At 45.1% G+C, this 17,847-nt stretch overlaps 1 protein-coding gene across 2 annotated transcripts in view; it reads right to left on the reverse strand.

The window, feature by feature from the left end:
• LOC133414229 (mucin-2) overlaps positions 1-17,847 on the reverse strand; it is a 38,595-nt gene that overhangs the window by 10,633 nt on the left and 10,115 nt on the right. Inside the window, exons 2-3 of one of the 2 annotated variants that reach the window (XM_061699485.1) lie at positions 13,710-17,195; positions 11,147-11,218 (exon numbers count right to left, since the gene is read on the reverse strand). In XM_061699485.1, the coding sequence (XP_061555469.1) occupies positions 11,147-11,218; positions 13,710-16,528 (2,891 nt within the window). In that variant the 5' untranslated portion in view covers positions 16,529-17,195. Of the gene's footprint in view, positions 1-11,146; positions 11,222-13,709; positions 17,196-17,847 lie in introns of both variants that reach the window. The other variant, XM_061699484.1, reaches the window with a different exon arrangement.

Raw genomic sequence — 17,847 nt, forward strand, 5'->3', positions numbered from 1 at the left:
TGGCCTTTTAAATGCAAATGAATGCAAAATCATATGGATGGTAATCATGTGGCTGCTATTTCTGAAAATGGGGTTACAGTACATTCCAGCCAAATGTACCCCCGATGACCTCTTTGCACCAAACAACTGATCACATCCCCGCCAGTTGAAATGTTTGTCGAACAAGCGGTTGCACCTCCATCGAGACCTTCGCGCCGAATAACCGTCGACAATATTGCTCCCAACTACTGTTCGTAACCACTGCATCGACAATTTAGTGCAGAGCGACAGATCGAACCATCCCGTCAACAAGTTTACCAGAAAACCAACTGCACGCCCTTGACAAGTTCACTGAGCAACCGAGTGCACTATCAACAAGTTCACTGAATGACCAATCAAACGCATCTTCAACTGATTGCACCCTCGCCATCGACAAGTTGGCCTCACAACCAATCGCAATCCTTGACAAGTTCATCAAGTAACCAGTGCATCCCTGCCCTCACATGGTCAATTTAGCCAAATTTAACCCGTCCACAACTTTGCATCAAACAACCGATCGCTCCACCGCCCCGTTTGCGAGTTCATCGAACAATCAATTGCACCCCTTTCCATCCCTTGCTATTTTACCCAACGAAGTGTGCTTATATTCCTAAAATTCACATCCCTGGTTGAGGCTGCTGAGAAACGGTAGATTGACTGCAGGCGATAAGAAACACGCTCTCCCATTTATCAACTCCAACTTTCGACACTGATGCTGCATGTTTGCATTGGACGTACTTGGGATTTGCATAATATTTCAATATGGGTGTAATTCGTAGGAAAGTGAGCTGGTCCACGAAAGAGTTGCCTCTCAAAATTCATATCAGTTCTGTTCGCCTCGCTTCATTGCCTCTTCAAATACAGAAACACGTTCCCCCACTCCTCCTTCCTTTTAACCTCACTACTTTCCTGGGAATTCATCTTATCTCCCAGGAAGTGGGCTCTTTTCACTGGCGGTTATGGTAATGTCAGAGGATTGTCAATGTTTAATGAACGGCCCAAGGCGGGATTGTGCTTCTGAAATATCCCGGTGACCGTGAACATGAGGAGGGGTTCGTCTGTAATTTACTGGTGCTTGTCTTAATGCGCGTACACTGACGTGCAGATTTCGTTTGGACAGACTGCCGCTCATTTGCATGCCGTTATTTATAGCGCACGTGTGGGTTTCCCTGAATAAAGCTGCCTTGTTCCACTTCATTTGGCTTCGATGGAAAGCAGCAAGCTGCAGGTAGTGCCTTCTCCTCTCCCATACGCCCCTCACTCGCTGTTCGCATTTCAGCAACACGGCTTTGGCTGCTGTGCTCGTCGTCCCTCACGCGTTTGGGTGTGAAATAGACTTATATTGAAGGCACGGAAGTAGGAAGCGGCTTGTGTGTGTGAAGGATGCAAGACCAAGCTATGTACTCGGGGGGAACGATCACTCTTTCTGTATGTGAAATGCCACGTTCCCCTGGATGAATCCCAGACAAAGACGAGCTGTCAGCAGCTCCGGGCCAGTGTTGGAACAACGTGGAGAGCATTTGATGCCTTATTAAATGTCTGCCTGGGCCACTTTGAGTAGTGAATGAATGGTGATGGAAGAAGGACCGAGATGAGGGGGAAACACTTAGGGAAGCAGATAGAAGCAATCAACCTGACTATCGACCAGTCATTCATTCGCCCATCAGTACACATCCATCCAGCTGCTGTCCATCAACCCGCTCATGCGCTTGTCTGTGGATCCATCCCTCAGTCATCTACGTATCATGAATTCCTCCATCCATTCGCTCGCCGTCGAAAGGGGATTTACGACAGTCCAACATACGATGTTTCGAGGTTAGGAATGGCGCGAAAGGAAGTAATTTGTGCAGCGGGATAAAAATACGTTGTCACGCGGCACAAGAAGGCACTCTCTGTTTTATGGACTCTCCTAACCTTAACCGTAACCCTACGCTCCTCTTCACCGTCATAATCCTCATAAATAATCTGCTTCTCCAACAGACCTGTGACCACAGTTTGTTTAATTATTTTTGCTTCCTGAAGCCACTGGGATGTCATACCAGTGGGAAATATGGCCGACCTCTCCCTTTTTACACCCCTTAACAGCCTGTCAAGTGGAATTATTAAACAGATTAATCTTTCTCCTACTGCTGGTGGATCTGGAACGTAACTTTTGCGATGAACAGGGGATCACTGTACTGTTTTCATCATTTTGGTTAAATGGGGAAAATGTTTTGTCTGTTTTCTGGACTACACACTAACTACACAACCAAAATGTCCTCGGTTTTGGACTGTCTCGACATACAACATTTCGAGGTTATGAACAGCAAACAATGTACTAGTCACTTCACTTGAGCTCCGGCGTATCTGAAGCTCGCTTGTAAATCAAATCTTGGTTCGCAACACAGAACAAAAATCGACCAAGCTTGAAAATCTGGAAATCGGGGCACTCGTACGTCAAGGTACCTCTATGTCTACTGTATGGCAGTCATCCTTACATAGTGTCATCGTCCATTTATTAACAAACTGATTTGTCCGCAGAGTCCCTCACCAAAATCCATCCGTCCATCTTGTAGCCTGGTATCCTCCCCCACTTCATTATTACTTTTTAAAGCCTAAAAGCTTCTGTGATTAAGTTTTAATGGCGATGAATATTTGACTATGTGTTATCTGAGAGGGGTACAGATCCGGTGCAGTGAATGGAGGACTGCGTGTCGAGAGTAAAAAGTTGAGCTATTGAGAGTTAACCTAGTTTCCTTCCTGCACTTCCTCAACCCCCTTTCTGGTCTTCGGCAATCGAAGGGCGGCGTGCCAGGACGGAATGTCGTGTCAGTGCGGATGTGCGTCAGGAAGCGCTGATTCATGACGGGTGTGTGGTGAGAGTGGGCTTGAGATGAGTCGCTACTGTAGGCGCTGTCACAAAATGTTCATCGACATCACTCCCCGTAGATTTCGCGTGAGTCGATAAACTCTGGTCCTACATGTGTTGCAGGCCCGGTGAAGGAGTCCTCCGGCGTACCACTGCTGCGCCTAGCACGCATATGCTGATCAGGGCTGTCTTTGACAAATGAGACGCACTTGCAAAGTAATTTCAGAGTCAATGTGAGAGACTGAGAAGACTTGTCAACTTAGAGTTTCAGTTGCCCAAAGACAGAGTGCTTTCACACTAAAACCAAATCTGAGAAAAACTGGACTCCAAAGCGAGGTACATACATACCAATAGATTACAGAACCCCCCTCCCCCCCCCCCACTCCCCCCTTTAGATTTAAATTAAACCCAGATTATTGGATGTTGATAACGTGGGGTTGGGTAACAGGTATATTCAATACTTCAATGTTGGTGATTATTGAGGTTGCAATTTCATCAAAAGTTTTTTTTTTTTTTTTTTTTTTTTTTTTAAGGAGGAAGGGATAGCTCGCTCGTTTGCTGTTATATTCAGCGTCAACTCGGTTTGAGTTTCAACACGTTCCCTATGTTGTCACTATGCGTTTGCCTGGCGTCCGGAGGTTACAACGCCTCCGTACCTTAAACGCGGAAGTGCTGTGTGCATACAAGCTGGCACACAACTGGAAGAGAAACTGCTTGTGTTGAGTTTGTATCACATGTCTCACAAGGGATTTTCCATAATAAAAATGACAGTGATAAGATAATCGATTATCACATTAATCGGCAACTATTTTGATAATTGTTTAATTATTTTGAGCCATTGTTTAGTTTAAAATTGTCCTGGTTTAAGCACCTGAACAATAACTATTCTCAGATTTATACATAATAGCAGACTGTGATTAACGGTAATCAAAATAAGACTTTTGCAAACATCTGCTTTTACTTTGGAAAACAGCAATCAACATGTTTGTTTATTTTCTGACATGTTACAGACCAAAACCGGTAACTGAATAATAATCCATTTATTAAAAAAAAGTAATTGTCAGTTTAATCTATTGCGAAAATAATCGTTATTTGCAGCCGTAATATAAACAACCTGTAACTGGCATGTCGTTGAACCTGAATCAGCCTCAGAAGTGTAAATCAAATGAGTAGCCCTTCACATTAATCAGTACTCAAGAAGTAGCTCTTTCAAAATGGTTGATGAGTACATCTCTCCCTCTCGTGTTATATTACTTAATTGTTTAGTTGCTTTTGTTTGATGATTAAACAAAGCCAAATGAACAACAATAATCATTGAATAAACTTTAATCCGAAAAAAAAAAAGATTTAGCAACAAACTTTAATGCAAAATAAATGTGATGAACCAGTGGAATAATTGTTAGCATAATCGCTTATATAAACATTTGATAGGGACAGCCCTAGTACAGAGTTTTACAAATGCAATCTGAGCAAATGACATTATTACTATTATTATTTTTTGTAAAGGCAGTATCCTTGGGCACCACTTGTCATTGCGTCCAATCAGTGCGCGATGATCAGGTATCCCTAATACCTTTCCCTTCACTGCATGTGCAAATTAAGGATATTGCTACATGTCAAAGTACGTTGCTGGTCAGATTGAAATGTGCATTACCATCATTGGCAGGATTTAAGAGTAATAGTACCGACTGGTACTACCCGCCGCACTGTGTGAGCAGTCAAGTCGTTAGCTTCGACTTAACGTCCTGGGCGGTTTATTTGTGTGTTGTGAGTTGCAATTTCAAAAATAACAGTTCCCCGCTGCAGCCTTTACTCAATTATCTTCCGCTCAGCGCAGGCGATGACGGATTGCCTTTAAAAAAGAGAAAAAGAAAAAAAACACCGGGTGGACTTTTACTTTGGCCGCAAACGTCGGGTCCTGAGTCATTAATCTACGTGCAAGCAGCTGCTCGTGGAGCTCCTCCAGCCAAATGCGTGATGGAGCAACCGAGTGAGGAAGAGCTGCGATAAAGCAGCAGAGTGCAGATCTGATTAGGCTGCACTCCGCAGGGATTAAGCACAACAGCTCCTTGTTAGACTCGACTTTACTCTCACGTTGGCCATTAGCAACAAGAATGATGACACGTGGGGGGGGGGTAATTAACTCTGCTGCATGGTCACACAATCGGAATCCACATATTAATACGTGATCAATGCGCCACCGGTGCCCGATAAATAGTCTTGGAAGTGTCATGCATTATTCTCGCCGTGATATGAGGCCTTTATTTTTTAAAGGCTGAACAAATAATTGAGCGCTAATTAGGGAGGGATTCCTTCTCGGGTACAAAGTGTTCAAAATGTAATGTTCTGTCGCCAGCTGCATTTGCATGCAAAGTAGCATTAGCATTTTTACATAAGTTCTGCCTTGGAAAGAAGTCCAGAGAACAAAGCCGCACACTTAAACACCCTGTATCATTAAGCGAGATGTAGTGTTCATTTTATGCTTAGATTATTCAGATAAAGAGTACACTGCAAACTGCAACACTACAAATAAACACTGTTCAGTTAATATTGCTCGAACAAAACTGAGCATTATTGGATCCCATTAAAATGGATGCCCTAATACTCACGGTTTGGAGCCTGCGGATTCACCTATTTACTGAATTGAAAACAAATAATAATAAATCTTGAATTTTTTTCCTCTTGTTTTTCCATTTGTTTTTTGTGTTTTTTTCCTTTGTGTTTTCTTTATTTTGGGGGAACAGCCCCTGAAAATGCTTATTGGCAGCAGTTTTTCCCAGCTTAGTCACAAATTTTTCAGTGCAATTATAATGGGCTTCAATAATATACAGAATTTTGCTATTCAGGTTCCGGCCCGGTCCCTACCCCCCACGAATTGCGGGGGTACACTGTTCATTGTATGCAGGAAGTGTATTTTCCTATATATTACATATTGCTGGGATTTTGGGGGTGGGGGGATTCGCATCTCCAAAACAATCACATTTCAGGAACCCCCCCCCCCCCCCCCACCCCAAAAAAAAAAACATTATTTGTTGAACCATAAACATTGCATTGCCAAGGTAGCAAGCCATCATTTGTAAAAGATAACAGACACGCATGGGGACTGACCAATAATGGACATGTCATTTTTCTCAATTTATGCAGAACACGTTAGAGCGTTTTTTACGGCAAGAGACAAATGTATCTTGCTCAGTGTGCTTGCCGCTTGGGCAAACGTTTCCTCGATCTGACCACGCCACAGGAGTGGGTTCTGCATGGTGGGAATTTTCAGTGTTTACAAATAATCACAGACATCGCCGTGTGCAGAGGAATAATTTCCCCCTTTCCTTCCACTTTGATAGCTTAGGATGAAAAGTTATTCAAAATCCTGCTGTTGCCTGCCCACCCCTCACACTTACTAATTCTCCCTCATTTAGCAAAGCTGTCCAATTAGAAATAGGAGACAATTAAAATCAATTAAGGTGCCAAACTATTTTTTATTCAACACATTCATCTGTTGCTGCAAGCAGTTATGCCTCCTTTTCAAGCCCCCAAAAATCGTGATTAGCAATTAATCGACTTCAGGCTCTACGTGACATTGTGGAGTAATACGGTTCGACGGGTACTTAACCAGTTTTTCCGAGTTACAAGGCGCATGGTTGATTTTTTTGTTTCACTTGTGTTGTGAGCCAAAATTTGATTCGCTGTAATGCAGAAGAGCCACATTCTTCAATGCAGTTTTAGCTGTTTATTGAACTGCACAAACATTCGAAAACAATATAACACAAAATGAGCTGCGGTTGGCCAAAACTCACGTCCAGATGCTCACATAGACTAACTGGCAATGTTACGTATCGTAACTGCGCTATACAACCAGTTCATTTCTTCACAGTCTCTTTTATTGTAGCTATTTTGTTTATATGCAATACAGTGCTACTTTTTATTTATGAAAAAGAAGTATGAGAAAAATGGTGGCAAATTCTTAGGGGCTCTATTTCAATGGGAAATATTGATTTTCTATATGAGTATATACAGGATATGCATGAATAAATTAAATTAAGATCTTGGTCACGGAATGGATTAAAGTAAGTGAAGTCAAGGTACCACTGTACAAGTTCTATTTTAAATACAATCTGCTGCTTTTGTATAAATAAGGGTGGCGCTGTCTGGGATGCAAAATCATAGCTGAAATTTGTTTCCAATGTTCAAGAAGGATAAGCCGTGAAGATAGCGCTTGGATTGATGTTTTTCAGGAGCTTTCAAAACGTTGTTGCATTTGATGCGCCTGCTGGGTCAAAGTGGGGTGAAGGCAACATTCTGGTCTCAAATCACTCGCATTCCTCCAAACTCTTTTTCCCTCCCCCTGTGGGATCGTTTCATTTCCACTGATGTAATGTTCTTCAGCTTCACTTCTTCTTTTCGTTTTTTTTTAATTGATGGAATCTGTCCTGTCGGATATTACGGCTTCTCCATTACACCTCTCGTCCCCCGGGCCCCAACCGCACACACTTTTTTCTTCCCCCATCACCTTGGCCGAGCAGACAATCCGCCCCATCGCGAATTAACGGGAGGCTTGACGGACGACCCAGCGGAATCGTCTCATCTGATCCGTGAAAGCACGGTGTGATGATGATGACTAATGTCTTATTAGGAGAGCGCAAGAAATGATCCAAACCGTTTCAATCCAGATGCATCTATTATCACTTTTTCAAAGGTGATGTTCCTGCTCTGTAATGGTCCTATCTGCTAGGATGAACATCGACTTAGTTTCAAGCTGGAGTTTTGAACACCTGTACTACTCCCACTACTACTATTACTACAGGTACATCTTAATAAATTAGAATAGCGTTAAAAGGTACATTTAGTTAGGTAGTTCAATTCAAAAAGTGAAACTCATATTATAGTACAGAGATGCACTACACACATTGAGTGAAATATGTCATGTGATATTTCATGTGTGTTTTTTTATGTATAACTCCGATGATGGTAGTTTACAGCAAACAGAAACCAAAGATTCACCATCTCTGAAAACTATAAAACTATGTAACAACAATTTGGAAAGGGGGATTGTATTCATGGTCATAATAAAAACAAAATAACATTACTTTAGAGGTGCAGTGGGTTCCCTAGCTTCGACCGCCTCGCTCCACCCAACCTGTTTAAATGAGGCTAACCTTCACTTACTCCACATTATTTAGCTTATTTAACGATGAGACAAACCTTTAATGTAGCCTGTTTTGGCCATCAATAATTGTCCATGCTTTTCTGTAATTTGTAATTGTAATTTAGATTTACAGCAGGTGTTTTTGCAAAGGTGTTTATTTGTGTTGTTTGAGCGGACACGGTTGTGTATACATTACCAATCGATATATTTCGACGACCGTCACGCTGGCATTGGCGAGTTATCGCACTTCAGGCAATGACGTGTTCAAAAGTGCCACCGAAACACTGAATACTTTGCTTCCATTTTCAACAGCCTATCGTGAAGCGTCGAGTGCGCTTCAGTGGTTTCCTTGCTGAAGAAAACATGATTGACGAAAATGAATTTGATGTGTTTTGGGTGGGCGAGAACTGATTAATTGCATTTCCATTCATTTCAGTGGGGAAAAATGAATGAAGTTACAAATGTTTTGAGATACGGGAGTGGTCTCTGAACAAATTAAACTCGTATCTCAAGGCACCACTGTTTGAATTTGATACTTTTAAATCTTCCTTTGATGCAGTCACAGCTGGGCAAACTTTACAAACAAATCACTGGGTCGATCCAGGAGGAAGGTGGTCATCTATTGTAAGTCGACTCGGGGAACGATTACATTTGTTTGCCAATCAGGCGAATGTCAACGACGTCGCGTAGCCGTAGGAAGCATTTATATGAGCGTGCCCGACTAATGAGGCGACGGGCGCGCCGCTAAATCTAATCGTGCGACGGCATCAGTCCGACTCGTGCACCTGCCACCTTCGCCCAGACTTGCAGTTAAGAGGATGGATGAGGAACTTGGAGCTGTTCATTGTGTTGTTGTTGTTGCGGTAGTGCGTTCTATGAGTTATGACATTGTTTGTCTGCCATGTGAGGTGTCGAGGTGAAAAGCTCAATCAGCTGAGTCATAATCAAATTAGATTTGCCCATGCTAGCCCTGTGCAAGTCGGCTCTCTTTTCCCCACAGTGCTTTGTTGCACACTAATAGCACTATTTGGATTTGTTGCTAAACATAAAGACTCCACCAAAAAGGATGGTGGCCCTAATGCACAGGTGTCAAAACTCCGATACAAACCTCCACGTCGGCTTGCCTCAATTTTCCCCTTACATCTGTTCAAAACTAGCCGTGAAAAGGATAATAAGCAAATGCAGGGGTGATTATGCAATATGTCGGAGCGATTGTTAGGGGTCCCACGCAGAACATATTCAGCAAGACTTGGAGCTGTTCATTGTGTTGTTGTTGTTGCGGTAGTGCGTTCTATGAGTTAGTAACCACCAGGTGGTCTCGCTGGACACCTAGTCTGTAGACAAATAAAGTTCAGCTCAGCTTCTGGCGAGCAGATGTAATTAATTGTTAGCTGTATCGTTAAAAAAAACCTCCACCTTTATTTAAATGGAACTCCCGGGCGCTTCAGCTAAACCTCAAACAATAACCAATGTCATTTTTAGATTTAAGATGTCAATGTTTCATTTGAAATGCCATTGAAACTGTCCCTGTTTACACAATACAATCAAATGGGTTTTTTTTTTCTTGCATTTTATCACCCTTACTGTATCCAATGTAAACCAAATGTTCACATTAACGCGAACTTGCACTTCATGTCCACGGTTACAGACAAACTATATTTGCTTCCATTGAGTTGGACTTTGTGATTGAACTCTGTAATATATTTTTTCAGTTAGGCCGTCTTGGATAAATTTTATTTTTTATCTACCATTTTCTTGTTTAAAGTTAAATTTTTGCAATGAAACCTGTTTACATATTGTTTGTTGAAAAGCAGTGCAATAAAAATACAAATGTTATCCCTGTTGAGGAATAATCGTGATTTAGAATCATGATTACAATATTGATAAAAAATAATCATGATTATCAATTTGGCCATAATTGTGCAACCCTAATCTCATCTGTCTGAAGGATTTTCTCCCAGAAATTCTGTGTCTTGTCAACAATTTTGCCTTCGCTGTGTTTTCGCTTAGTTAGATTTTAATTCCACACCAACATCTTGGTGCGTCGTAGTTTCCTCTATTGAGACGCAAGAGCACAGCCATGCAGGGGAGCGACTCTACGCCCTTCGCGGCGATGAAGCCATAAGACCGAATTCCCCGAATTGATGTGATGCGCGATGACAGTGCGATGCACAATAACCGCGCGCCGAGACACGCAATGTGCTCTCGTTGCCTTAACATGTAACGCGAGGGATGCAGCAAATAACCGCACTTAGCTTGCTTTTACACTGCAGGTCCAAGTGCCCAATTCCGATTGAATGTATAGGTCAGATTTTTGGGGAATGTCCATTTCAAGTGACACATATCCCATACGGCATGAAACAACCCGCATGCACAGACGCACAAATTGCACGTAACGCTATAAGCCTCAACACAGTAAACAGAAATACATAATACGTACACAGTACAATGGTTCCTTGACTTGCAAGTTTATTTCCGTGACCAAGCTTGTAACCCAATTTACTCACACTGTGTATCAAATCAATGTTCCCTGTTGAAATGAATTGAAATGCCATTAATCCGTTCCAGCGCCCCCAAAAAAACACCCACATTTTTTTGCTATGTGTTTTAATAGAGAACAATTATACTGTACTGTACAAAAACACAATAGAACCTCCATATTACTCCACTGGCAGACATTTGTCTTGCTTAATGAAGGGCACAACTCTAATGTTGCATGTTCATATCATATTGTCAAATTTTCAGACTTACAGTGGATGTTTTTTAATGTGTTTACTTGTGTGGTTTGAGCAGATGCGGGTGTTTGCACGTCACCAATTGCTGTATGTCGATGACGTCAAGCTGGCTTTGTGTATATCCCATCTGTGCATTTACGCTGCACCCGCACTGGCAGGTATCTGATATATTTTGGATTTTTATCCACACATGTAGGAGGCCTGATTCCAATCTGAAGATATCCGATTTGTGTGCTCCAACACCCCTCCCCCTCCCACCACCCTTTTTTTTTACGCTACCTTGACGCATATCACAAATGTGACATTTGAGAGTAAAAAAAAAGAAATAAATTGGGATTGTCTCACTTAAACCTTGTAACATAAATCTAGCATGAGACACACAACACACGTGCATCCGCATACCTGTAAATGATGCAGGCGCAGTCCCTGCAAGTCCCACAGTTCTCAATGTCCTGACCGGTTCGGTATGAATGTCTTCTGTGGAAAAGCATTGAGATGACATATCAGGGGTAAAAGGATGAGTTTGGTGTGTGTGCGCATGTGTGCACACATGTATGTGAGGAGGTACGGGCATGCGTGAGCGTGAGCGTGTGTGTGTGTGTGTGTGTGTGTGTGTGAGACTGTGAATGTGAGTGTGTGTGAGCCTGCACGTGTGTTCTTCCCCCTATTGAGTTAACAAAAAATATCAATCTTCAGCTAATTTTTTTAATGAACGCAACTCACCCCAACCAAACCTCCCCCCTTTCCTTCACCAACTGGCTGTTACGTAACCCATGAGTCACTACATCACTCCGGGCATAAAATAATGCTTATGAGGTAAAAGTCAAGTCTGCATGCATTAGACCGAGCCTCATCACCACGTGGGACGCAAAAAGACGGGCAGAAGCCTCCGAAGTCCGTGCCATGCTGGCAACGATGCGCGATTGGGATTTACACGCCTCAGACGCCATCTGTCCATCTCTCATCGTGTCGCGGCGATAAGGCATCAGAGATGACTGAGAAGCTTACAGTAGATTAATTAAACGATGATGAGAGTTGAGCGCCATCCCCAAACCACTAACGCGAGATCGAGACGCAGATTCTTGCATGTCGGCGCGGCGACCCATCTCTCAAAAAGGCCGATGTCTGATGCGTCATGAATTCTGCTGTGGCATGACTGACATGAGAGCTCGTAAAAATAACTGCAGATGCTCCCCCCCGCCGCGACCCTCCGTGCTTCCTGCCTGGCGATATTTCATGTTCCTCCTCTTGACGCTCAATCTGCTCCAACGCCGTGTTTGCCTTCGGGGCCCGCAATGCTTACAATGTTCGGTAAAAGTTGGCGGAGGTATAAATAGTGGAGCGGTATTGCAGCATAGCTTTGGCACAACAGATGTCTACGGAACACCGATTCATCATTTATTCGATATCCTTGATATCCAGCAAAAGGTCCCTGTATTCGGATATTCTTTATCGTCACTACTAAGACAATTCATGGGACTAGTAGAATGATTGTGTCTTACTAGCATTTTTTCCGCTATTGCCTTCCACTGCTTTATGACATTTCTACAGGACTTCTGCACAATAGTAGGACAACTTTGTGTTACTAGTGAGGCAGAACTGTGCACTAGTTGGCATACATTCTGCTAGTACTGCTGGTGAAGCGTGAGGGCACACAGTTGTCAACTAGTGGACACTTTTTCCTCACCAGTAACATGCACTTTTCCTACTAGTTTGCCAAAGACGTCCGACCAGTGAGAACAAAGCGCTTATAGCACTAGTACATGGCACTTTTGTTGGAGAATTTGCTTATGCACGCAACTTGTGCGCATAGTAAAAACATTTCTATGCATTTATTAATGAATGAAGCCCAATGTTTTTAAGTACCGGTACACCGTAAGTTAGGTTCACTAAGACTCAAATGTTAATGATTACATTAGTGAGTGGCCCCATGTGTTTGTCTCCCTGCGGAGAGAGTCAGACTTGACCGTGAGAAATGAGCTGTCGTGGAATAAAACAGCATGCACTCTGGCAACACACTGGCGTTGACTTTGCACACGAGCAGCCCTTCATAACTTCTGTATTCCTACCGAGTCTTCTTTACGTCAGGCTGCAGACGACCAGATGGCTCCGTCGCGCAACGCCCGGCCCCGAGCGGAGAGATCCCTGCTAGTTCGGGTTTACAGCTCCATTAGCCCGAGGCGTCCGGTCATATATTTACACGTTGAAATGTGGCTCAGCTCCCAATTTGACCTCAAGCTTCAACACTTCATCCCAGACTAACCCTTGATTTAACCCTCAGCTAAGTAAGCGTTTGACATGATCGTTGATGCTACATTCCTTCTCTCGTTAGGATTGCAGAGAGCAATCCTGGATCTTCTATTCAAGTGTCTATGAAGGAAATGTTTGCGTTTTTTTTTTAGCTTAAAATTTAGCTTAGCTAAGGTTACAGTTAAGTAGATGTCACAATTGTTTCATCGTCCAATCTGACTGAAATCTCCTGCTATGTTTCAATAAATAACTGTAATTTTGCTGCATATATTGTGTTTACTTTAATGTACATCTTTACCAATGATGGCCTCATCTTCCCTAAGCAACCCTGTCATCTCTGACACTTATGTGTTCATGTTAATCATCCATCCATTAATTTTCTATAGCACTTGTCCTTATTAGGATCATGGGTGAGCTGGATCTTATCCCAGCTGACGTTGGGCGAGAGGCGTGGTACACTCGGGACATGTCGCCAGCCTATCGCTTGGCACATACAGACAAACAAGCATTAACACTCACATTCACGTCTTTGTACATTTTAGAGTTTTCAGTGAACATGATTTTTGGGGGGAGGTGAAAGGAAGCCAGAATACCCAGAGACAACTATACAAACACAAGGAAAACAAACTCCACATTTGAATGCCGAAGTCAAGAGCCGAACCTCGAACCTCAGTACCGTGAGGCAGCCGTGCAACCCAATAAAATTTTGCCTCACCCGTCTCGCTCAGCCTCCTTCTTCTCCAAATCTTGAATGACATCCAGTAGGATTTTGATGGTATTCTGGCTGGTCTCCAGGACCCCCTCTAGGCTGTGGAGATGGTTCTGCAGGCTCCGAATGTCACGCAAGGGCCCATTGGGACCCAGGAGCTTCTCTGTCACTCGGGCCGGGTCCAACTTACACTTGGCCCCGGACACTAACCCTCCCAGAATCTCCTGCACCTGCCTCAGCGTGTCAGCCTGTATAGGAGTCAGGGGCTTCTCCCCGGAAACTGCACAACCTTTGGCCCCGGAACAGCCCTGCTGGTTTGGAGGGAGAGCATGTTGGCTGTTGGGAGCGTTGACTCCTGCGCAGAGCATTTTGTGTAGTACCCCAAGCTGTGCCCGGGCTGAGCTGAGACAGCTGGGCTTAAAACAGGCCTTGGCGGGAGAGGCCGGCTTTTCTGCCTTCACCACACAAATTGGCGGAGTTTTAGCCCTGTGTTTAAGAGAGCTGGCTCTCTCACAGAGCTTTGCTGTGTCGGTGCATTTTACAGTTTCTTTCTTCTCATCTTTATCCTCTTTGGGCTTGCTCTCTCCGGGTGTTCGCTCTCCAGCTGCTGGCGGGTCGGTTCCCTTTTTACGTGGTGTGTAGGGTGGTGGTGGCGGCGCAGGAGGTGGGAGTCGAATGCCCTTCTTATCCTGAGCATTCAAGGTGGCCTGAGAGGGAGGGGTGTATGGCGGTGCTGCTCGAAACGAGTAAAGAGGAACGGCTTTTGTCGGCGTCGCGCAATGGTGCGCGTTTGGAAGATTGACAAGTGGCGACAGCGATGTGCACGTTGTTAGTTTGGGGACTTGAGCGCAGTAGGGTGCTACGCCTACGCTGACCGAGGAGGCGTTTTGCAAAGTTTGACATGGAATGTTGCAGTGAGCTATGGTTTGTATGAGGGTTGCACACGAAGGGGTAGCAGAATTGTGGAGAGGGCCCGCTGCATGCGTTGTAGTGTAATAGGAGATGGAGGTGCAAGACAAAGCAGTTTGTGTCACGATTGTACATGGTGCTTGATTTGTAGCCGGATAGGCATTTGGTGGCTGTGGTTGAGTAGTGGTTTGGTGTATGCGATCACATGTAGCCAAACCTGGGTTATTTTCAGGAGTAGGGGTGAGACAGGTGAGTGTAATCGGTGATGGCATGTTTGGGACAGGTGGGGTGCAGTTTGTAGTCGGGCATGCTGGTGGTGCTTGCAATGGAGTGGAGCGGACTAGTGGCGCACTGGTAGATCCTGACGGTGTCACGTGAGTATAGTATGGGATGGGGTGCGAGTTCACAGTGGGTGCAAAGCAAGAAACGGGCTGGGCTGGTGAGGGAGGCGGGGGGACACTAGCTGTCTCGGCTGACGAGGTGCAAGATGGCTCAGTGAATTCTTCACGGTTCTGTGTTGGTGCACGTGTCGGAGGCGGAGTTGTACAGTAAGGCACAGTAGTTATTTGCGTCGGGGGAGGCTCCTGTATCACATTTGGCGGTACGGGACTCTCAACTTGAATTTGTTCTGCATTGGGTGATTCAAGCAGAGGTGGAGAAGCACAGGGGCTGGATGTTTGCGTCTGGGACGGTTGATGGTCTGGAGGCGATGGCGAAGGCAAGGGAGAGACTGTTTGTATCTGAGTGGTGCACTGCGTAACATTTAAAGAGAGGGTCGAATTGGACCCGCTAGTTTGAATCTGGACTGCAGATTGTTGTTTACCCTCCGTTTGACTTTGTGTAGTGCAATATTTTGAACTGGCAGAAGTGCACTCTGTTTGAACTCGTGCAGCGCAAAGTCTGGTGTTTGAATGCGGCAGGGTTGAATGAGGGCCCTCAGTCTGAGTAGGAGTGGTGCAGTAGTGCACGTCTTTTCCAGGATCGCTCGTTGTCCTATTCAGACGCTTTCGCCTCCTGACCAGCGAGGGAGTGACACTTCCCTGTCGCTTGGGGCCGTCTCGGCAGGATGCGGTGAAACTGTGGAACGGCTCGGTGTTGTGAAAGACTGATGGAGGACAACTGTGCCTGCAGTTTTTTGTGGCAGCAACAGTCGATTTCATTTCCGCCCTGGAGGTTTTCGACCGCCGTTCAATCGCAGTTTGATCCACAGGACCTTGAGGACCATTCAGATCTTTGGAGGTCGGCAGCTCCACATGGTTGTGTGAAAGGTACTCATCCTGGGAGTCGCGTTCATCATCGCCGTCTATGCCCAATGAATCTCCCAGGCTGTGGCTACGTGTGTGCGTGGAAGAGAGAGACTTTTTCAGGCATGGTGACGTCTGAATGGCTGTGCTGGTGCTTGGCTTGCATGTCATTGGCAAGGTCAGGGAGTTCGTCTGTGGCGGTGCCCAGGATCGACGTGTGGGTCCTGGCGTCAGTGGATGAGGAGGGGCCCTGGCCAAAAAAGCAGCCACGACCTCTATTGTACTAGCCATGTCCCCACGCACAGCCCCTACCACTGAGGTCTGACCAGGTAGGCTGTCAGTTCGTGGTCCGTCCCTGTCCTCCCAAGGTCCCATGGGGGACCTGCTGCTGTGTTTGCGCAAAGAATGAGAACTATCGCAGTCTGCTTTCGGCCTCTGGTTGGTGTTGTTCTCTCCAGTGCCGCTATTGCCGCTGCTGCTGCTGCCATCCTCCAGGTCTTTAAAGCGGACCTGGTGGGTGCGATTGCGACGGCGCCTCAGGCGACTCTCAATATCTGGGGAGTCACGATTGAGCAGCACCGAACGCACAGTCATTGTCCCAGACTTTTCCGCCAGGGGACTCTTGCCGTTAGTTTGGCCCGTCAGCAAGAGGTTGGACTCTTTGCTCACCATTGCTCTTTCCTCTCACTCTCCCCCAACATCCAACAACTCTGCGGGCAGTCCGAAGTGTCGCAGAAGGCCCGGTCGTATCAGTGCATCACCAAGGACAGTGATTTTCCATTGGCCTTATCGTCATCAATACGGTGATAGATCTGGAGTTTTAGCAAACTGTTCTATGGGATAACTGGTGTCTTTTTTTGGGCTCGCACACTGGTTATCCCTTGCCTTTAACCCAAGGGAATGTCATCTTCACAGGTAAAGATGATGAAAGGTCAAAAGAAAAAGAATAAAGTCCTTTATCTTCTGCAGGTAGAAAAATAAATATATGCAGCTGCATAAATATTCTTTACAATGCTGCGTGTGTTCTGTTGCTTTTCCTTTCCATTCTTCTTTGAGTAAGAATGGGAGCAAATAAAAAGGGAGGATGCCACCTGTCCTTTAGTTTTGTGTTCATCACATTGGCTGTTCGACCTTTCCAACTGCTTTGTCCTTCGGGCCCACAAGAGGAAGGACAGCCAAGTTATGGACCGGACCCGCTTGGCTCTCCATCACACCCTGCGTCATTCGGTTTTTGTGGCTCTCACTTCCTTGGTTTTATTGTCCCCCTTCAAAGCTCTTTTCTTCTGTTGGCCCTTCTTTCACCGAGTCATTTCCTAGTGGCTCAATACAGTAGAAACTCCTATTAAAAAAAAGAGACAAAGAGGGAGGTGTGAGATGTTTGAGGTGTGTAATTGTTCCCGTATTATTGCGTTTCCATTGAAACGCAGCCTGCGTCTTCCTCAGCATAATGAAGAAGCGATAAGGTAGGCAGCTATTTTAAAAATGCATGAGAGCCAGGTCAACACAGAATGGAGGAAGGAGAGATCAATCAGCCAATGTAATGACAGGGTGGAGGTGGCAAAAGAAAAGGCTTGACGAACACAATGGGGGCAAATGGGGATTGTAATTAAGGCCCATTCACACAAACTGCAGGCGACACTGTTTATGTATGTATGTGTTCTAATGTCACGGCGGCAGCACTGACAAGACTCAATGCAGCATGTTGTGACTCTTGTCATATCCCTCACATGCGTGCGTCATACGTCATTTCTCCTTTGCGCCATGTTCGGGAGTCGGCGGCGACGCTTCCGGGCTTCTTGATGATGCGCTGTGCTGACACCCTCTCTGATTCATCTGCTCTCCATGTGACAGTCTGTCCGACACGCTCGGCCGCACTCCCGTCACTCCCAAGTCCGACACTGCTTCTGCCGCGGCCCTCGTCAATGCAACACTTCCGTTTCCCGTCCGTCCTGCTGACACTCGGGCTCGCCTCGCGCCAACTCCGCCACCCT

This window comes from Phycodurus eques, chromosome 15 (genome assembly GCF_024500275.1).
Source record: "Phycodurus eques isolate BA_2022a chromosome 15, UOR_Pequ_1.1, whole genome shotgun sequence".
Classification (NCBI taxonomy): Eukaryota; Metazoa; Chordata; class Actinopteri; order Syngnathiformes; family Syngnathidae; genus Phycodurus; species Phycodurus eques.